Source organism: Manis javanica, chromosome 5 (genome assembly GCF_040802235.1).
Source record: "Manis javanica isolate MJ-LG chromosome 5, MJ_LKY, whole genome shotgun sequence".
Lineage (NCBI taxonomy): Eukaryota > Metazoa > Chordata > Mammalia > Pholidota > Manidae > Manis > Manis javanica.
This window is the reverse complement of record NC_133160.1, coordinates 115,154,409-115,176,939: the sequence shown is the minus strand read 5'-3', so window position 1 is coordinate 115,176,939 and position 22,531 is coordinate 115,154,409. Positions and strand designations below refer to the sequence as shown.

General features: G+C 35.2%; 1 protein-coding gene across 1 annotated transcript; it reads left to right on the top strand.

Annotated features, from left to right (window-relative positions):
* Nucleotides 1-7,589: 7,589 nt before the first annotated feature.
* ALB (albumin) lies at nucleotides 7,590-22,102 on the top strand. The gene is made up of 15 exons (XM_017665340.3): nucleotides 7,590-7,746; nucleotides 8,466-8,523; nucleotides 9,363-9,495; nucleotides 10,552-10,763; nucleotides 11,286-11,418; nucleotides 12,198-12,295; nucleotides 13,591-13,720; nucleotides 14,216-14,430; nucleotides 15,426-15,558; nucleotides 16,697-16,794; nucleotides 17,864-18,002; nucleotides 18,626-18,849; nucleotides 19,998-20,130; nucleotides 20,745-20,812; nucleotides 21,931-22,102. The coding sequence occupies exons 1-14, from the start codon at nucleotides 7,668-7,670 to the stop codon at nucleotides 20,784-20,786; spliced, it is 1,827 nt and encodes a 608-aa protein (XP_017520829.1). The 5' UTR covers nucleotides 7,590-7,667; the 3' UTR covers nucleotides 20,787-20,812; nucleotides 21,931-22,102.
* Nucleotides 22,103-22,531: the final 429 nt, after the last annotated feature.

Here is a 22,531-nt window from a genome sequence, read left to right as displayed (position 1 = left end):
GAGTGAAATCATTTGATACTTGTCTTTCTCTGCCTGGCTTATTTCTCTGAGCATAATACCCTCTAGCTCCATCCATGTTGTTGCAAATTTACTCATTTAATTTTATTAATGGATTTCATACTTATCTACTAAGTGTCTAGTACCAAACTGAGGTTTTCATGGAGAATACAATAAATAGGACAAAGCTTTATTCTTATGAGATACATACATTTAATAAAACCATATAATTCAAGAGCCATGATTAAGAACTAAAACAAAGTAATAGAGATTATCAGAAGAAAGTGAGAAGAATTTAAGACTAGGGAAGGGAAGGTTCTTAGGTGTGCTTTGAAGAGGAGGAGAGTTTATATAAATAGAAAGCAGTGGGTAGTCATCATGTGAAAGACAGCTTGATAAGCAGAGACTTTGGCCTGGAAATGAACTTGGTATGCTGGGAGAGATGGAGATGACCTCACAGAACCTTGCACAGTCTTCTCACTTAATATCGTGCTGTATACTTTGTAGGCTTGAAAAATAATGCTACAACAAATATTACTGACTTAATGGGTGAACTATGTGTGAAAGAGAAATAAAATATTATGCTACAAGGACCATTCCTTCATTACTTGTTTATTCACTTACTTACCCATTCAAAGATTTTATTGAATACATATTATGTGCCAGTTATGTGCTGTACACTGGGGATATTGCGGTAATGGAGAATGATAGAGCCCCTGCTTTCATGGATGTTATAAACTAGTTGAACATCTTGAATACAAGGATAAGGAACCTGGAATTTATTAAAATGTAATGGGGAAACATTAAAAGATTTTAAGGAGAGGAAAGTTTTATGATTAATCAGAGTATATAAGGACTTGAAGTATGAACATTAATTAAGAGTTTATTATAATAACAGGTATGACTTGGTGAATGCTTGAACCAGTGTTGTGTCAGTGTCCTAAGAGATACAGATAAATGTAAGATTTTAAAGGATGGACCCAAACTATTTAGGGACAGATTGGGTGCTTATTAAGTGAGAAGACTATGCAGGTTAAGGAGGTATTAAAGTTACTGTAAGGTTAGAAAAATGAGTGATATGGGGAATTATGGTATAATAAGACAAATGGGTAAACTGGAAAAAAATAGATAAGGTCATGGTGGAAAGGTGACAAATTCATCTTGAACATACTGTCATAATGAGCTTATCTCAAATGGATTGCAAGGGGAGAAGTGAATCTCCAAGTGTTTTGACAATGACCATAATAAGAAATACATTTTACTTAATGAGATAATATAAACATATATAGCAAAAATATCATAAAATGGTACTTAACATACTATGTGTAATGCAGTCAGATGAATTTTATTCATTTTATTTTACTAAAAATTATTAGTTATGACACACTAAATTTATTTTGTGACCCTGCTTGAAAAAACTGCTCTAAAGATAGTTGAAAATCAGGATCTTATATTAGTTGGTGGGTTGTAGAGATTTTTGGCAATAAGAAGCAAGCTAATATAGATTTGGGATTGTGCTGTAGGACATTAGGAAATAAGTTTGAGTTCACAAGGTATAGAAATTCTTCTTAAATGATCCTAGCTATAGAGAGACTCTGATACATGAAAAAGTTAGTTAGCCATACCCCAGGGTGTGGATCATAAAATGTATTAGAAATTGTATGCAAATTCATCATTTTCCATATAAAATCATGTTTTACTTTAAAAAGATGGGTTGCTGTGTTAATGTGTGACTACACCAGATTTCTCCTACTGAATGTAGGAATACTACTCACCCCTGCCCTCTCCATCCTTGCAGGCACATTTCATATTCAATATTTTCCATTAATTTTAAAGTATAGTCAGAGTGAACCAAAGAATAACTTCTGAATGGCCTGATTTAGGTTATTGTACCTGTCAGTTTAATTTGGCTGGTGAAGAAGCAATAGCACCATGTGGTCAGTGGTCTTGAGAAAGTTTCTCTACAAGATGATTCTATTCACTCACCTTAACTGAATATAAAAGAACATAAATGGGAATTAGTATTGGCCTGGGACTTGGGTCTGAGTGGGAAGGGCAAGGAAGTGTCATACATATGGCACATGCTAAGAATTGAGCTACATTCTGAGCAATGAATGTGACTGCTGGGCCAACGGGATATCTCACTGGGCTGTTTACATAGACACCAGTGTGCCTAATCACTGGAAAGTTTTTAGCTTCTTCAGTTGGTCAGGATTGAAGTAAGTCAGCTTCTGCTGGCCTGTTTACCTACATTTTAACCATCTGACTAAACAAATTTCCATATTGCATTCCAATGAGAAAGGGGAAATGTGGGAGGACATAGCAGTAGCAATATCAAGTGCTCACATGGGTGCAGTTGCCTCTTGGTCAGTCAGATTGAACTACCAGTGAAAGTTTTGAATGGCTCCTATAACCAAGACATACACTGGGTCTGGTGTTAGATATCATGAACATAGACATGGTTTATGCCTTCAAGGACTTTATTTTACTGGGGATGTAGGACATAAATTGTAGTATTTCAATTGTAAGGAAACAGTGATAGAACAACCTCAATGATCTGAAAATGAAAACGAGAGAAAGAAGTTTCTGAATAACCAAATAGAGATTCCAAAGTTCAAGCTCCAAAGTTCAAGCCCTAATGGCTATTTGTAAGGGTCAGTTAACTTCTGTCCTACTGGGATAGGGCCTAAGTGGTGAGGTCTGAAGAACCATCGGTTCTTGAAGAGCCTTGGGTTCTTTTCTTCACTGTGTTAGCTGCCTGAGATCCCTTCTGCTAGGAGTTCACTGACAGGACAGCAGTCCCTTCTAAAATGGCTCTATTTCCATGAAGGTTAGGTGGATTTTGTGGAGGAATAGTGTGGAGGAGACTGAGAGCATAAGGCTGAGATAAGAAGACACTCTTAGATTTTGTGGAGTCAGTTTACTAAGATTGCTGATCTTTAACACCCACCTGAATTTGCCAACAAGAAATGATCTTTTTCTCATGGAGTGTCCATTAGAGAGGAGACACATAGAACTTAGAGGCAGAGCACCAGTGGGGGCTTGGGATCCCTAAAAGAAGAGTAGTGCTAGGGTGAGTCTCAGACATGTGTCTGAGTGGTGCAGAGAAATGGAAGGGGAGTGAGGTTGGAGGGGGAGATTATCATAAGTCCCAGTAGCGGGTTGGAGAAGGAGTTGAGTGTCACAGGTAGACTTTTCTTATTTCTAAACTTAGCCCAGGACACTAAGTCTCTCTGCTCAGTGCACACCCTGAATTTTTATGACTACTTCAACTTTTTCCATTTCCCTCAGATAAGCCCTTCACTCTTAGCAGTCCCTCCTTTGCAGAGAAGATAAAAGCCACAATCAGTGGAACTCTTCTCATTGACTTTTAAATGCTCATAAGTAAACATTTTCATTGACCCTCAACCCATTTCAGCACTCACTCCCTCACATCCAAATTTCTTGAAAGAGTTATCTATAAAGCAGATATTTATCCATCACTTCCTATTTACTTCTCTAATCACTCCAATCTGGTTTTTGGTCTCATCATTCTACCAAAAACAGATCTATTAAGTGCTTAAGTAATTCCCATGCAACAGATGTTTTTTTTCAATTCTTGTCTATCGTCCTTGTCAGTAATATTTGTAAATCTTCACCTATTCTATCTTAAACATTCTCTTCCTTTTCTTTCCCTGGTGTAACACTGCCTTGAAATTTTCCTCTTCTTAGGCCACCTGTTCTTTGATCTTTGATCTTTTTCAACCCTCCATAATGGGCCTCTCCTTGTCCCATGTTACTCTCTCCCCAGACTGATTCATTCCTGTACTGCTTCATGACTCACAAACAACATCACAAGTTTAAGCCTTGCCTCTGACCTCTAGACTATATAACTCTCTACTTGACATCTCTTCTTAGGTTCTTCTCAGGTCTCAAAGATAGCTGAATCATACAAAAGGTCTTCCTACAAAGCTCTGGTCTTGTCCAAAAGCTCTTTAGACCAGTGGCAATCATTGAATTGCATGAGGCAGAAAGCTAGAAATCCTCATGATATTTCTGTTTCTCTCACAACATCTCTCACAATATTTCCAGTCCATCAAGTCCTGCTCATTTTGTTTCCTTTAAGTTTTATGCTGGAGAGAACCAGCCCTCATCCCTTGCCCACCTCTTCTTTCTGCATACCTCTGGCTTATCCTGTACTGTGAAGAGGTCTTATTTATGTGCATGTGGAAACTCTACCCCTTATGTCCCAGTTCTGTTCACATCTCTTCCAAACAGCTGCCTCATGGCTACTTCTCAGATCTGAAAGTAGATATATCAGTGACTGGTCTCCTCACGGGAAGATGTACTCATATAAGAGGCTGTCTCGGGCACTAAAAGAGGTTCAGGGCTGTTTGGACAGGGAGTTGAGGGCCTGAGTGCCTGAATCATGGTGTAAAAAAGGAGGAAGAAAGGTTTTGGTGGGCATACTTGGTTTTATAGACTCTTTGCCCTTTGTGGCTGGTAGAGGTCAGAGGAGGCCTTCAAAAACATGGTTTTAGAGAAGGGAATCTCTTGCTTGGGTCCAATACTGTATCATACCTACATGTCTCTTTAATCTGTCCACTTCTCTTTGCTTCTGTACCACTGATATAACTCAAGATCTTACCATCGATTGCTAGGAATATTGCATTAGTCCCCTGACTAGTCTTCCTACATATACTCTTACCCTTTCTAGTATCTTTCCCACAGAACAGCCAGAGTAATGTTTCTAAATCAGTAATCTGATTATAATAAATCAGATTATATCCTCGAACTAATACAATCATTAAACTTCTCACTGCTTTCAGAATAAAAACTAAAAACGTTTACTGTAGCTAAGATGACATACAAGGCCACCTACTTTCATTATTTCATGTCATACTGTGCTTTCCCCCAACTCTCCTAGCCTTTCTCACTTTCTTTCATGCTCTTTCTTGTCTCAAGCATTTGCACATGCTGTCCCCTGTGCCTGGAAAGCTATTCTTCCCTCATTCTTCATACCCATTTAAAAAATTCTGTTTAAATGTCATGTCTCCAGAAAAGTCCTCTCAGACTTGTAGGCACATGATATTATTAAACAAATATGCCTTGAATCAGGAACACTGTTTCATCATTAATATATTTGAGTGGTCTACAGACTTTGTCAGTCATCTTAGATAAACCATTTCTCCATGGAAGTTTCATAGCTTTCTGCAAGGACAGTATCTTTGTTCAGTGCTTATAATATTAAAATGACCTATCTCATCCTTAGCTTTGCCTGGAAATACAGATAATTGCCAATTCCACTTTTCTTCCTGTCACCCTGCCATTTTTTCTTAGCCCTCCAGGAAATTCCATCATCTTCAAAATTGAGGCTTAACTCTTTTGCTCTCTGAATTTTGGCATTTAGAACATTTAGAAATTACGTATCTTCATACTCTTCCTACCTCCCTCAGCCCTCTATTTACTCATTCCATTTCTTCAGGCAAAGTTACTTCACAAGGAAAAAATGAACCAGAGAATGCGAATTAGCTTTACAGTCTGTTGAGTTGCATAGCTGCAAACACATTATTTATGCATGAGGTAGCCCTGGATTTAGAGAGCTCCTTGCTACTTCTTTATCTCCACAGGAGTACCTTGTATTCCATATGCACAGTAACTTACAATGTTGCATTATAATTATCTCTCTATGTGTCTGTCTCCCCTATTTGACTGTGGGTCCTTGAAGTCAGGGAATGTGTCTTTTTAACCTTTTATATCCTCATAGCCTAACAAATGCTTGGCACTTAGTGGTGAATAAATTTTGAGCTGAACTAAAGAGTAGGTGGTGCTGTTTAAAATAAGTATGAAACATTGTTTTCTGGATTGTGTACCCTGACAACCAAGAATGCTGGTGTTCTTAAATAAACAGTGGTCTTGGTGAAATCAGGACAGTGTTTGCTGTTAAATATCATCATTCTTGATGTGCTTTTTTTTTTGTCAATTTTCTCTGTAATAATGGAGAGAAATTTTGATTCATTGTGGTTTCCTTTTTTCTTTTCTAATACAGATTTTTGGCTTAAAAATTAGTTTTATCAAATGGAAATAATTCCATAGGCAGACATTCTTTTATTTCTGTTCATCAGTGACCTGAAAGACAAGTATGACTCCATTATTCAGGACTTCCTTAAACCACTTTTAAAAATATCTATTTATCATCTGTCTGTCTATCTATCTATCTATCTATCTATCTGTCTATCTATCTATCTATCTATCTATCTATCTACCTATGTACCAATCAATTAAGCATCTATCTATTATCTCCTCTCTGTACTTGATTATTTAATTAGTACCCATATCTGAACATGAAAAAAATAAAATAAGATCATAGGAAGTATATTTCTTTTGTCATGACTGAATAGGAAAATAATCCTTCTCTAGAGAATTTGTTAGTCTCTGTGACTACATGTGCCAGGGGGCAAGTAAACTGACAGTTTTGATTGACTAGGTTATTTAATTAAATTAAATGATTGGCTTGATACTAGTTATTGTTCTGTACTACTGGAAAAAGATCAGCTTTCCTACTGGTTGAAATATGAAGTTCATCTTGAGAGCAGAAGGGCAGAGGGAGAAAGCCCTTCAGAGATTAGAGAACAGAATCTTGCAAGGGGAATGTAGGGAAAGAAATTTGGAAAACATTTTTGAAAAATTTTCTTTTCTTTGCTTTGTTTTTATACATAATGTTAAATTTATTTTGAAATTAAAAATAACACTTTACATGTGACTTTTCTTTTTATTTCTATTTATCTGTGACCTGAAAGAAAAAAGTATGAAACAGGGATGGAAAGAATATGACACCTGGTAAAGAAGGTCTAGGATTCTTATAACCTCTAGAGGTGTAATCAGGGCTCAATCTGTGTCCTTTGTATATTATGATGACAAAGATCATTACTGTCATTGCATCTTTTTTGTTCCCCCATGTCTCCTTAACTTAAAATTCCATGAGAGATACCCATATTACATCTAAGTATTGTACTATATGGCCTGAATCTTATGTGGGCCGGAGCTGAGATGGAAATGTAGAACTTCTGAACATCTATTTTAGTTGTTATTGCTGTGATGGCTTTTAGTTTGCATCTGAGGTAACATCAGCTTTTTCAGTTTCAGAAGAATAAAGACATGGAAGCCCTCATGTGTGTGTGTGTGTGTGTGTGTAAATTTTTCATTACTAATCAAGAAAAGCATGCTTGGAGTTAGTAATAGTTACACTTCAGTTAGTAATAGTTACAGTTCAAAGCTTAGCTCTTTGAGTATATCTTATTTCAAAGCTAGTCATTGATTTGATTAAATTTCTTCAAATAGTGAAAACTAAAATGTTCAAATGATAAACCAGAGATAAATATGGCAATGAATAATAGGTACAAATCATTTGAACTCTTATGTAAAATTTGATAAGATGTTTTACATAACGTTAATGAATTGACAAGGTCTTGTGGAAAAAACAGTTCCAGGTGGCAAACATACGCAAGGGATTGTCAAACAATTTTTTGGCAAGGATAATGTGAATTTTGTAATCAGTTGGGAGCCAATGAAATACAAAGATGAGTCTAGTTAATAATCTACAATTATTGGTTAAAGAAGTATATTAGTGCTAATTTCTCTCTATTCGTCCTACCTTTTCTCTTCTTTCAACCCCTCAAGCCTTCGGCACAATGAAGTGGGTTACCTTTATTTCCCTTCTCTTTCTCTTCAGCTCTGCTTATTCGAAGGGTGTGTTTCGACGAGAAGCACGTAAGAATTCTATTTTTCTATTGTTTGACTTTTATTTTATTTTGTTAGTAAAAGAAAGTCTTAATAAGCATTGAATCTTTTAAGATGTAGATTTTCCTTCAGCACTTGTTTGAACTGTGATGATACTTTTATTTCTGAACCCTTACAGAAATTATCTCATTAATGTATTTCTAGCATTCTCGGTGGAAAAAATGGTGAGCCTTGTTTAGTAACTGTAATTTACTTTTACACATGAAGGAACTTACAGTGACTTAAACTTCATAGAATATAGTTGAAGTTATAGTTATGATAGATTCATAACTCCAAATTTTCAAAGGCCAGTCCACTGCACTTTGATTTATAAAACTAAATAAGACAAAACCTGTGTGGTTAATCTTATAAACAGAATTTGTATTTATATTTTCATTTCAGACTCTCCTTTCAGTAGCTGTAAATAGACACTACAAGAGTGTTGGAGCTTGTCCAAGTTTGAATATAAAGCCATACATATTGAATGATTTAATGTTTTTCAAACAATATCACTGGTGATTGAACAACTCTTCTATTTAAATGCAGATGAAATAGTTAATCATAATCCTAAGATTTTCTGTAGAGAATCAGACCCCAATATTTTCGAGCAAATGAATACTTAAGTCAAATGGAGACAAGCATAAAACAACATCATAACTAGTTGTTTTCTTTAGAATTTAAACAAATCTCCTTTTTTTTCTTTCCTCCAGACAAGAGTGAGATTGCTCATCGATATAAAGATTTGGGAGGAGATTCTCTCAAAGGCCTGTAAGTTAAAATTTAATGTTTCTAGTAACATTGGTTGTAATTCTGAAGTTCTTCCATTCTCATATCATCAGAGTCCAGACTGTAGAACAGTGCTGTCGATGAGAATTATCTGAACTGAGGGAAATATTCTGTGCCAGTGCTTTCTACTACATTAACCACTGGCCACATATGGCTATTAAGCAGTTTCAATGTGGCAAGTGCAACTGAGGATAAAAAATTTAAATTGTATTTAATGTTAATTTATTTAAATCTATATAATCACATATGGCTAGTGGCTATTGAATTAGACAGTGAGCACTGGAACTCTTTATAACCTGCACTGAGGGAAAAACTGTAATAGATGGTTCCTTTTCAGCTTGCTTACTAAATTCTATTACTTAGCAAATAGATCTGTAGTTTCTTTCTAGCATTTTAGCATTTTTTAATGTAGTGAAAAATGAGATAATACTTTATTTTTAAAAGGTCAGTCTCATCCTACTACCTGATCAAATGAGGGTGTGGGTTTTGTTTTTTGTTTAGTCAAAGGACCTATCTAAGACCCCTAGTCTTAACAGTGAGATCTATCTAGAATACATTTTGTTTACTTGCTTGCTTTATGTGTATTTATCTACTGACATGCCCATATATATTTACACATGGTAAAAATATGTATCCTCTTTGCTTAGAAAGCCACATATGCCTGGTTAGGCCTCAGATAATAGCTGATGTGAATGGGCTTCCTGTACAACAGTAAGGTGTATAAAATAAAGAACGTATACAGATACATTGTTCTCTAGCATAGCAATGTACTTTATATTAAAATTTTATTATGCTACATTTTTCTACGTGCTTTGTTTCAGGGCATTGATTGCCTTTTCTCAGTATCTCCAGAAGTGCCCGTTTGAAGAGCATGTAAAATTAGCGAATGAACTAGCTGAGTTTGCAAAAACCTGTGTTGCTGATGAGTCTGCTGAAAACTGTGATAAGTCACTTGTAAGTCCATTCTAATTTTGAATACTATTTCTTCTTCTATTAAATAATCCTGAGCATTTCAAAGGAAAAGAATCCCATTTTAGTTTTCTCAATTATTACCAAATGATCATATTTGTAAAGAACACTAAAAAATGAGAAAGCCACTGTTTCTTCTGTTAGAGACATTTCAGCTAGACCTACAGTTTTAAAAGCCTTTCTTTATTGAGACCACACAAAACAGTCATAGTGTATTCAAATGGGAACTCTCTCATTTGTAAAAGACTCTTTATAAAATTTGAAGTTTGATTTTTTTTCTTAGGGGATAATAGTGATACCATGGTTTTTATCACCAGAAAACACTCAACTGATTTCTGTGCTAATTCTGTTATGGTAAATAATAGTGCAACTATATATTCCTCATTTTAGGGATATTCATATTTTTAAAGACAATAAAACATCAGGGCATTCTGTCATTCTGAGAACTTTGAGCTTTTGGTATTTCCAGATAGGTCTTCAATACAAGAAGGAGTTCATGATTCTCTCACCACTCAATCTATATATATATATATATATATACCTTTCTGAGGTCAAGGCCACTTTTTTTTTTATCATTGAACCCTTTCCTTCTCTTATTTATCTCTATATGTATTTCTCCCTCAAGGCAGAATAAGTATTTTAATTCCAAACAATATTATGGCTCTAAATATGAATCTTTTGGAATGCGTTTTTTTGAAAATTAATAAATTCTGTCTTGGGCAGTGTATTTTCTTTAAAGTTACAATTACTTTGATAATAAAAGTCAACAGCAATGGAAACAATTCATTTAATGGACTATTCTTTGAGGCAAATATTTCCAGAATAAAAAGGTCTATATTTAATGCAATAACTCAATATATAATAAATTGTGTTACTCCTCACTTTTGGAATGGTCTCTACTAAAATATTCTTTGTATGATTTGCTAACCATGGTTTACTAGTATATTACATTTTTTACATAAAGAAAGTAAAAGAAAATATAATTGGGTATAAAGAACATAAAATTGCCCAGTAATGTGAAGCCTTCTCTCTTCCACTTAGCATACTCTTTTTGGAGAAAAATTGTGCGGAGTGGCAACTCTTCGTGAAACCTATGGTGAGATGGCTGACTGCTGTAAAAAACAAGAGCCTGAGAGAAACAAATGCTTCCAGGAACACAAAGATGATAACCCAGACTTACCTCCACTGGTGACACCAGAGCCAGATGTTATGTGTGCTGCCTTTCATGAAGGTGAAGAAAAATTTCTGGAAAAGTAAGTACCCAGATTTTTATGCTTCGAAGTTCAAAAGAATAAAACAGGTCAAATCATTATAACAATTACTATAACAAAAAGTATTTGCAGCCTTAAGACCTGGAAGCTCTTGTTCTAATGACAATTTTCAAAGGATAAATATTTGCTGCTACAAAATTCTGCAGGATAAAAAGTTTGCTCAAAGATCTTTTGGAGTCCATTGAAACAGTATGTGATCAGTAGGAAAACAATTCATTTAGTTCTCAAAACTGATTTCATTGTAGTCAATATTGTATCACCAAAATTTAACTATTTTATACATATGCATGTGGTACGGGGCATATATAATTTACATATATGCTTAAACTTTTCACTGACTTAAAGAATGACCAAGCAAAGTAATCATGTGGAAACTGAGCCTAACAGGTGTATAAGATGTCTTTGGGTTTTGGAGGCCCTGGGGAGAATGTTGACTGCAATTGTTCCTGAAATACTTGTCTGGAATAGAAAAATGACTGGCTGGTTTTGTTTTTAAATATCTAGATACTTATATGAAATTGCCAGAAGACATCCTTACTTTTATGCGCCAGAACTCCTTTACTATGCTCAGGAATATAAACAAGTCTTTACAGAATGCTGCCAAGCTGCTGACAAAGCCGCCTGCCTGACACCAAAGGTATTCTCCAGAAGGGCAGGGGACCAGCTTCTGGGCGAGCCAAGGTTTAGGATTCCTTTGGCTAGAATTAGGGAACCTAAGTCCCTGATACAAAATTCTTTTCTAAGTCATAAAAGCCTTCCTCATTCTTCCCCCTAAAGCTCTTTGACCCTCCCTGAAGTCCTCTGACCTTATGCCTTCTCAGATATGCCAAAGTGGACCTGACAGAGGGAATCACCTCTTTTTATGGTGCTGGTCACTAGAGTGCAATTCAGAAACTCCTTTGTAAAACCGCACAGCAGAGGGTCACAGTTTTTATGTTTTTACGAGCCCTTTTTATTGGGGAGGAAATTCAAAGCTAAGAATTTAACTGCATCTAGACCCCTGGGTTCATTCTTTCATATTTAGTATGAACTGTGTTCTCTTTCCTAGGAAGTTTATTGATGTGAGAATTAGTGGAGGAGGGATTGAAATGAGTTATATGAAAAATTAAGAAATTAAGAAAGTTATATTCCCTGGGGTATTAGTGTACTCTGTTCTTCCACTTTTCCTCTCAGTTCCCTTCCTCCTGGCATTGCCTTCCTGCTGGTTCTTCACTACCTAGAGGCTTCCGCTATGACCAGACTAATTTTTCCCCTTCCAACATAGCAAAATAATTATTTGCCAATAGTGAGTACTTGGGAATTTAGGGTAAATTATCTCTTTAAAATTTAATTTGGCATAGTCTTGTCTGAATTATGAAGGAGTATTTTGGGTAGACTTTTTCTTTTTAATTTTTCCAAAATTATGCCTTTTTGCAGATTGATGTTTTGAGGGAAAAAGTACTGGATTCATCTGTCAGACAGAGACTCAAGTGTGCCAGTATCGAAAAATTTGGAGAACGAGCTTTGAAAGCATGGTATTTTAAACTTAGTTTGCATCTTTTAATGGCTTAAATGATGATAGTTCCAGTGACAGAATTGTACCTTTAGATGGCATTTCACACATATTTTTTTCTAGGCCAAAAGGTAAAACTTTAACAGGGGCAAAAATTAGAGTAATGAGTAATAATGCCAATTCAGCATTTTATTTTATCTTATTTTTTCTAAGAAACAGTCAAAGAATTTAGAAGGTACCTTTTTTCTTCTTTTAGAGCAGGTATTTAAACTCCCATTTGTTTATAAAGACTAGGGGGGATCTTGTTCCAATGGTTCACTATTTTTATAGAGCTGTAGTCAGGGTCTTTAATTTTATCTCCTCCCTCTACCCCCCAGCCTCCATGTCAATTATCTGAGAATGTCTGTTGTCCTTTTAGATTCTGATAAATAAATCCAGCCATCAAGGTTGCTTTTCATTCTCATAGCTCCAGCTCTGTTGTTAATCTCTTGTTTTTGCCTAGGCCTCTGTTTTTATATTACCTTGCTGGTTCTAGGATCATCTTTCGATATCTGAGCCAAGAAGTCTCCCCCTCCCTCACTTCCCCTCACCCAACCCCTCACTTGTTAGTCAACAGTGAATCAACACCAATAGGAGATAAAATAAAAACGATAGACACTTTACAAACTTTCTAGAAACCGTCATTTGAACTCTTTGCCTGTGACCCTTCCATCTACACCACCAAAATCAACCAAATCAATAAACAAAATACCTCCAATGTGAAATGGTACACAATTAAACAGGCTGTGATTATTTGGGGACAAGTCCCATATTTGATCAGATTTAGAAATGCCCCACTTTATAGAATGCTTTCATGTGCATTTTCTAATTTAATCATCACAATAATCCTTTGATTTACCATGCTATTATAACTCTGAAGAGGCTGAAGCTTAGAAAGAAAGGCTAAGTAACTTGCCTAGAGTCACACCGCTGATCAGCAATAAAGCCAGATCTGCAAGTCAGAGCATGGCTCCAAACCTGATGCCTCTCACTGTGCTGCCTCCTTTAAAATCCCTCTTTGATTTCTGCTTTTATGAATCACAGGACTTCTAACCACCACACACACTCTTACAAAGGATAATTCTGTCCCAAGGAAACATTTTGCCCTAAGGTAACAATTTGGTTCAGAACTAGCATTAAAATAAGAACTATTGAATTTTACAGATTATTTCCATGTATTATTTTGTCTTGAATTTTCTTGTTATAAGTAATATTTTCCTAGTGCTTTCACATAAACATTGCATGTTAGTATTTTGACGGGGGAATTTTTCTTTTTAGGTCAGTAGCTCTTCTGAGCCAGAAATTTCCCAAGGCTGACTTTGCAGAAATTTCCAAGATAGTGACAGATCTTACTAAAATCCACACAGAATGCTGTCATGGTGACCTGCTTGAATGTGCAGATGACAGGGTAAAGAATCTTCAGTATGCTCTTTGGGAACTTAACATGCTTCAGTTAGTAGAACTAGTTTGTTTACTATCATTGGTGATAGCTGACAGTGGACTGTTGTCTTCTATGATCTTGACTAATTTTTCAAAAGTCTGTCACATTTTATTTAATGATTTGGTTTCAAAATACCTGCACTTAATTTGGTGGGAATGTTTGTGAAAACAGTACTCAATTTTAATTTAAAATACAAATACCTTAACAGTAGAACTATAAAGTTTATAAATAACTGATAGGGGCCCCTGTTATAGACTAGTCTTTTTTAATCAAGTAGAAATACTTTAGTAGCAGTATCTGTGCTCCATTTAGGAGCACAGGCTGAAAATGTTCATAGAAGGTACATTGATATGTTTATGGACTTCAAATACAACAAACTGTTCTGCCAACATGTTAAAACTCTGGGGAGAAAATATAGCAATGTCAGTTTATCTTGAACGATTTCTATCAACTTGCTTATAGGCAGATCTTAGCAAGTACATATGTGAAAATCAAGATTCAATCTCCACTAAACTGAAGGAGTGCTGTACTAAACCTTTGTTGGAAAAGTCCCACTGTATCGCTGAGGTGGATAAAGATGAGTTGCCTGATGGCCTGTCCCCATTAGCTGCTGACTTTGCTGAAGATAAGGAAGTTTGCAAAAACTATCACGAGGCAAAAGATGTGTTTCTGGGCACGTAAGTGGATAAAGATTAATCCTCTCATAGCTTTTATATGGTGGCAGGATTTGGAAAGATAAACTAGGCTTTTCTTTGGAGTTCCTACACTTTCCATGGTGTCTACAATGCTTCTTTATCCTTCCGTCTCCCAGCCTTTAACCTTTTTGGAAAAAATTAATTAGTTTAATTTATTTCATAAAGTAATACATGCTCATGGCAAAAACTCAATAGGGATATTTTGGAAATACCTCTTGACATATTTTATGTGTACATAAATTATATACATACTATTCACTCAAGGAGTATTTCTTGAACTTACCAAAATATATATGTGTGTATATGTGTAATACATCTTTATACTTCCAACTCTGTATTATCTATCATCTATCTATCTATCAATCTGAGGGCAACAAAGAAGTATATCAAGAAGTATGGAGTCTGCTACTAGTGCTTTATACTTAGTTGAAAAGACCATAAGTCCAGTAGCATGACAAAGCAGCATGTAATTAAATGACAAAATAAATGGTTATATACAGTAAGTGTCGTGGTATACTTTGCATTCTTATTGTTGGATTATAGTAGTGTAATTTGCACTAAATAACAGTTCATAAAATTATGTACCCTTCAAGATTGCACTTGCACAGAAAGGAGAAAGAAAAACTTAAGAATATGTATTTATCTATCAGAATCTTTTGGAGGTATAATCAGAGTCAAATGAAATATATATAATAATAATAGGTGAGATAGATACAATTATTATCCTCATTCTGTAGAAGAGGAAACTAAGGCTTCGACAGTTTTAATGTCCTGTCAAAGGTGACAGAGTAAGTGGCAGAGCCAGGACGCGAAAGCAGGTAGCTTTGACTCTGAACCCCAGCCCTTAGCTGCTAAGCTTAACTGTATGGAGGTGAGTCAAACTCAGACCTTTGGTATATGAGTTACTGAGGTTAGTTATGTGATTTGTTTTCTTGCTCATTTGCCCAATTAAATCTATATTATTTTAATCTGATAAGGTTTTTGTATGAGTACTCAAGGCGACATCCTGATCACTCCGTCGCATTGCTACTGAGAATTGCCAAGAAATACGAAGCCACGCTGGAGAAATGCTGTGCCACTGATGATCCTCCTACATGCTACTCCACAGTGGTAGGCTTCTTGAAGGGAAAAAAAATGTAACTCTTTGACTGATGATTCTAACAATGAGAAAGAAAAATAATGCAAGCATGTAAAGTCTTACATGAAGCAATTTAGATCTTTTTTTGAGAGGTTTCAATTCTATGCTCTTAAGCATTATAGGACAAATAGCCTTAAATAGAATGATTAATCAAGCCTAGAAGAGTCTAGAAAAGAAAGAATTGAAGGGAGTAAATCTCTAATTTTACAGAATCTTGACCACGCTTTTTCTTTTTCCATATTACCGAGAAAAAAATAAGATAAAGTAAATTTAAATGTTAATTAAAGAGACTTAACTTAGGGATAACAAAAGTTAACCTGATTCAAAGATTTATCAAGTATCAAGAATTATTTTCTTAAGGAAGATTGTGAAATTTATTCATTTAAAATATTTCAAATCCTTTTGAGAAAATTTAGGAATGGTTTTACAAGAAATTAGATAAAGAGAGAAAACCTGTTCTGGAGGATTTTTAGTACATTTAGCTATGCTAAAATAGGATTTTAGTATGTTTAGGATATTTAGCTCTCCTGGCAAATACAGTGGTTTCCAAACTTCAGAATCAAAGGAAAGTCATTCTTTACCAAGAACCTGCTATGTGCCAAGTACCATACTGTTACTGATGGCCGACAGACAATCTCTTGTCTTAGAGGGCTCAGGATCCAACTGGAAAGATGGCTTAAAGCTAATGATACTTAAAATCATAGCCATCATTTATTAAGGTTTTACTATATGCCAAACACTTTTAATTTCATGAGCTTAGGTGGTTTACAGAGCAAGTCTCTAAAGTGAGTGCCATCTTCATCCCCATTTTAGAGGTAAGGGTTCTGAAGCTTGAAGATGGGAAGTGATGATGTTGCACAACTAGGAAATGAGTCAGACAGCCTGGCTCAAACACCAGCAGTCACCCTGCAGAGCTTGCATGTTCTTAATCTTTTGTACTGTATAGCCTTGCCAAATAAAATATACAGTTTGGATGTATTAGAATATATTTAGCATCAAAGATGTACCTAGATGGCTATGGACAGAAAGAAGGAACAATCTCATTCTGCCTAGAGGGGTGAAAAACAGCCTCAGCTGGAATACTATAGACACAATTCTTTTATCTTTCAGTTGGATGAACTTAAACCTCTTGCAGATGAGCCTCATGACTTAGTAAAAAAAAACTGTGAACTTTTTGAAAAACTTGGAGAGTATGGCTTCCAAAATGCGTAAGTATTTTTTGTTTATTGGGTAATCTTTTTTTCTTAATCAATTTGTAATTACTTAAAACCTAATGTGTAGATCACCTATCACAGAACTTTTAATCCTGGAAATACAGTACATGTTTCTAATCTGTTCTATCCAGAAAGACTGGAGAAGGAGAGATAAAATAGTTGATGGGATGGAGAGCCTATATTTGAGTGCTGTTTAAAAAATTGGCCTCTTGAGGCTGGAAGAGAAAATACCAAATGTTGCAATATAGGAACTGAGGATGCCCGTGAAGGTTATAGAATAGTTTATGGGCAAACAAAAACAGCAGTGCTTTTCAGAGCAAGAAATAGTAGGACTTGGATAACAGTAGCTCAAGAAGTAAGCTCTTGAAATATGAAGAAGTAAGATGTAAGTTGGCAGATAATATCCTAATTTAAAAGAGCCTCATTTATGGAGGTAAAGACAAGAAGGGACACATCATTCAGTAGATAGTTATTGTTCATCTTACATGTTAACACTCTTCTAACTATGGGTATTAGGGATCACAACAATGAATAAAACATAGTCTTTTCCCTTGAATAGATTACAGTCATACATTGAGTTTCAGTGGCGATTGACATTCTTAGTAAATGATTTTTACATGCTAGATACCAGGCCAAGTTGATTGCATACTTCATTTATTTTAATTGAATCCTTGCACCATCTCTATTGAGTCAGATATATTTCTTCCCATTTTATAGATGAGAAAATTCATCATCAACTTTCAAATTTAGTACAGTGCTAATATATAGTAAGCTCTCAGTAAGTTTTATTGAAAAAGAAGCAATCAATAAATATATTGTCACTGATTATAATAAGGTAAGTCACTTTCCTAAGGTTATATAGCACAGGCAGAATTCGAAGTTAGGCTTAACTAGTTTCTCAGGACAAGGTCTTCCCGCATGCTACTCCAGTAACCTGGAGATGGAGATAATTGCATGAATGGAAAATCATTTTAGTTGATTTTGGCTAAGTGTTCTCTGCTTGACCTACTGTGTTAGAAAAGTTTCTTGCCTGGCTGAAAACACATGGACCATTTTGTTATAGGCTCTTAGTTCGTTACACCAAGAAAGTACCCCAAGTGTCAACTCCAACTCTTGTGGAGATCGTAAGAAGCCTAGGAAGAGTGGGCACCAAGTGCTGTAAGCTTGCTGAATCAGAAAAATTGCCCTGTGCTGAAGACTATGTGAGTCTTTGAAAATGTAGAAAGTTAATGATGAATATTTGCCTTTAGATATTGACAAAGCTAACTTTTAGAAATGGGGTTGAACTAATGTGTGTGTGTGTGTGTGTGTGTGTGTGTGTGTGTGTGTGTGTGTGTGTGTGTAGTGGCAGCCAGGACTTGGCCACCTACTATATCCCCCTCATCAGAATGGGAATTTAGATAAGATTGCAAAGATGATAAATTGTTTTGAAAAAATTCCATGAATTTTCAATGTTCCATTCTGGCGTTAAAATTTTTTTTGCTTTGGGGTCTTTTATTAATATCACAGTATAAGACTATTTCTTCACCACTCCAACACATATCTCAAGACTCACCTCAATTATTTAATTTTATTTTTAAAATTTAAATAATTATTTTCTCAAGGGAATTATTCTTAAAATGTGAACATAGTTAAAAGAGAAAAGACTTTGAAAAGCCCTTTATTATTTGTAGTTCCCAAGGTAAGCAAAGCGCTGCTTCAAATCAACCTTTGATTCAAATTTTCTAGTTAAAATATAAGACTTCTTTTGGCCCCTTGGCAAGTTAGAGTTCATGGAAGACAATTACGCTTCTTTTGAGTTTCTGCTATTCTGCCTGCTCTTTAGATAACCCAGATCCTGAATCGGTTGTGCGTGTTGCACAGTAAGACACCAGTGAGCGAGAGAGTTACCAAATGCTGCTCAGAGTCCTTGGTGAACGTACGACCATGTTTTTCTGCTCTGGAAGTTGATGAAACATATGTTCCCAAGGAATTCAGTGCTGAAACATTCACCTTTCATGCAGATATATGCACGCTTCCAGAGACTGAGAAACAATACAAGAAACAATCGTAAGGAATATTTCATTACTGCATCATTTTTAGTCTTGATAGAATTATAAATTGAAATGACTCATTTTTAGGAAGTAGTGATATTCCTTAGCAAAGAATATTTAACTATTGGCCTTATTAATCTGATAAAACTGGCAAGAATGAAATGGACAGCTTTTTTTTTTCTTAGCAAAAAACAAAACTATATTATAATCTTGACTTCAAATCATTTGGAATATCTTGTGGATAAAGGCTGCAGTAGAATAGTATCAAGATAGGTCTAGTAGAAAAAGCTAAACAATTAGCTGATGCATTGTGCAGATAGCAAATTAGTTAGTAGAAATCACAAGGAATTTATTTCTAGGCATGAATGGTTATTTTAAGTTTGTTTTATGGCAACAGATAGACAGGGCAAACCCCCAAGATGTAACTTTTGAGAATGGCTGTTGGATGAGAAAGATCTCGAAATGCAAGTTCTGAGGCTTGACTCCTTGTTACTGTCACAAGGGTTTAGAATAGCATGAAATTTAACAGCATAAGTTGCTATAATGTCTGGTTGATTCTGATCATGGCCATAGGCATAGGAGTAATATTGCTCTTTGTTGAGCTCTGTTGGTTGTGTAGATGTCAATGAAAGTGAACCACCAGCCACCATGAGTTTGGATAGTGTTATTTTGCATGGTCTCTCTACTATTCACTTTGGGGTAAATTTCAAAGACCCAATATAAAGATTCTAAGATTATAAAGTAGAGTTTTAAAAGAGTCCAAGATAATAATTAAGTATTTAAGGAATCCTTTTTAACTCTTAACTCACTATAAAATTCAATAGAGTATAACTTCCAAAATCAGAATAATGTATAAATGCTGTGACATAGTCCTTTCCAGAGATTTACTGAAAAAAGATTTATTGACTTATTGAGATTTATGAACACTACAGATGTTGAGCAATTTACATTGATTATCTCATTTGATCCTTTCTCCCATCTTATGAAGATGGATTTTATTCTCCTCATTATGTAAATGAGAATATTGAAATTTATAGAGGTGAACTTGGGCCTCAAGCCCAGAGTTGTCTGGCTCTAAGACTTATAATCTTAAACAACACTACTTTTTTCTTTATGTGAGTAAACTTTGTTTTTGTTTCTTTTTTCATTTTCATCCAAATGCAGTGCACTAGTTGAGCTGTTGAAACACAAACCCAAAGCCACAGATGAACAACTGAAAACTGTTATGGAGAGTTTTGTAGCTTTTATAGACAAGTGCTGTGCAGCTGCTGTAAAAGAGGCATGCTTTGCTGAGGAGGTACTGGAGTTGTCTTCATTTTAATATGTTTCATTTCCTTGGTTGTTGAATTTAATCAGGCTAGAGCTTAGGGGTTTATTATACACCTGAAGGACACTCCATACATGTAGGACAGAAATATTATTCTACGTACAATTGTCTGACAAAATGACTTAAATGGCTTTTGTTTTTTAAAACTCCTGTGGTGCTGGAGCATATTATTAAATATTTGTAATACTTGTTCTGTTTCCAAAGTTGTGATGCTTAAATATAGATAGAAATATTTGTAAGACCTGAAATATTTTGGTAGAGACATCGTTAACCCAAGAGATTAATTTATTTAAGCATTTTCTTGAAAAATGCTGGTTTGTGATTTGGTTGGATCTGAGAGAGTTTATATTTAAATGTCTGAATCATTTAGTATTTCCCCCTGTGACTTGAAAGTTCTGTTTTTATTCTTTCAGGCAACGGATGTCAGTAAGCTTCCTAGTAGAGATTCTAGTACTAGAGTGTAATTAAAGGGTGTGACGCATGTAAAGTTACTTCAGAATCACCAACAGCTGTATAATTGTTCATTTTTTATCCTAATAGTGATGCTAATGTTTTTCCTAAATCTATCATTTCTTTTTATTCAGGGTCCAAAATTTGTTGCTTCAAGTCAACTTGCCTTGGCCTAAAAACAACACAATCACAAGCATCTCAGGTAACAATACTTTGAATTTTTTAAAACAAGTAATTATTATACTTTCTATTAATATAGCAAAGATCAACTGACCATCTGCCAAGAGCCATATAGACCAGGGCTAACCATTGTTCTAAGTTCTTTATATGTATTAGCCAATTCTCAATGTAGTTTCCAGAGTTGAGCACCATTATTATTCCCATTTTGTGGATGAGAAAATGGAGGCACAGATCAAGGCATAGGTGAAGTAACTTACTGAAGGCACCTCAGCTACTAAGAGGTAGAGCAACAATCAATTCAAACTAGAACTTGACAATTAACCACTGTCCTATTTTGAACTAATATGACACAGTAAACAGAGTCATAGCAGTGCAGTACTTTAGGAATTAAGCTGGACCATACAGAAGTGCATTTTTGTAGGTAAGAAGCAGTTGAATAGTGATGATTTCGCATGGTTACACTTAACAGCTTAATAAAAAATTCATTTCACTAGAAAATATGCTAGATCTACCTTATGTGAATTTCTACTTTATAGAGAATAGTTTGCTACAAAGTTTTCAATGTGTCACCATACTGAACTTTAATAGACTTCCTCTTATAACAAAACGGCCCACTTTAAAATTGAAATGTTTTAGCATAAATTATTTTCATATTTTCCAAGCTGACTGTGATGTCTATTCCATGTCTAGGTTTTCACTTACTCTTTGCCCTTATAATAATACTTACATATTGTGCATTCAAGCAAGGAAGCAACTTCTTACCTCTGCAAATTTGGTCATTTCAAAAAGTGATTTGTTTTATACCTAAGTGGCAAGATTTTCTTCTCAGAAGTTTAACTTTGATAAGACACTCTTTTTGTTTGTAATTAATTTAGGCTAAAAGGTAGATATTAAGTAAATGACAGCCTTAAAAGTGTGCTGACATCAGTGTAAAAGGATTTTTTTCAGTACTTACTGACATGTCCTCACCCCCAGCCCCACAGAGGAACTCAACTGTTAAGAGTGTAGGACCAACTTGAATGTCTTTCAATGGTGGAAATTGCAGAAAGACTATCTAAGTGATTTGGCATTCATCTGAATAGATTTGGAAAACACACGCCATTATATAAACACTACTTATATTTATCCTTTTGTTTTCAGCGTGCCCCGTGAATAAGAGAAAAAGAAATGAAGACCTAGAGCTTATACATCTGTTTTTCTTTTCTGTTGGTATAAAACCAGCACCCTGTCTAAAAAACACAAATTTCTTTAAACATTTGCCTCTTTCCTCTGTGCCACAATTAATAAAAGTAATGAAAAGAATTGAACATAATTGTCCTGGACTGTTATTTTTCAAAGATGTGTTGTCATCCTGAATATGTAAGTTCTGAGAAAGTCCCACTGTTCTCTTCTCCCCTGCTTCAGTGGGGGACTTCTAATTTCTTATGGGCTTCTAAATTAAAACAAACATTAGTGCTCTTCTGAGTTATGGATCATAACATTCAATGTAGAATTTTAATAGTATGACAATTCTGAATTACAGAATAAAAACTGGTAAAGGTAAGGCATGGATTTTCCTTACTACTAGGACTCAATGAGAAATGTGGGAGACAAAGAAGATAGAGATGATTATAAGGGTAGTTAATTGAATTGGGGGGAAAAAATGATACTAGATCCTTCTCAAGATAGCAGCATGACTAGGGGGTGGAAATCTCCTTCCAAATCCATATATATTTTGAAAATACAGCAAATACAACTATTC

Excerpts from the sequence above, each read along its gene's own strand:
- ALB (XM_017665340.3), top strand. The coding sequence starts at position 7,668 with ATGAAGTGGGTTACCTTTATTTCCCTTCTCTTTCTCTTCAGCTCTGCT. Across the intron at positions 10,764-11,285 it reads GAAGAAAAATTTCTGGAAAA|ATACTTATATGAAATTGCCA; the intron begins GTAAGTACCCAG and ends TTAAATATCTAG. Across the intron at positions 20,131-20,744 it reads AGGCATGCTTTGCTGAGGAG|GGTCCAAAATTTGTTGCTTC; the intron begins GTACTGGAGTTG and ends CTTTTTATTCAG.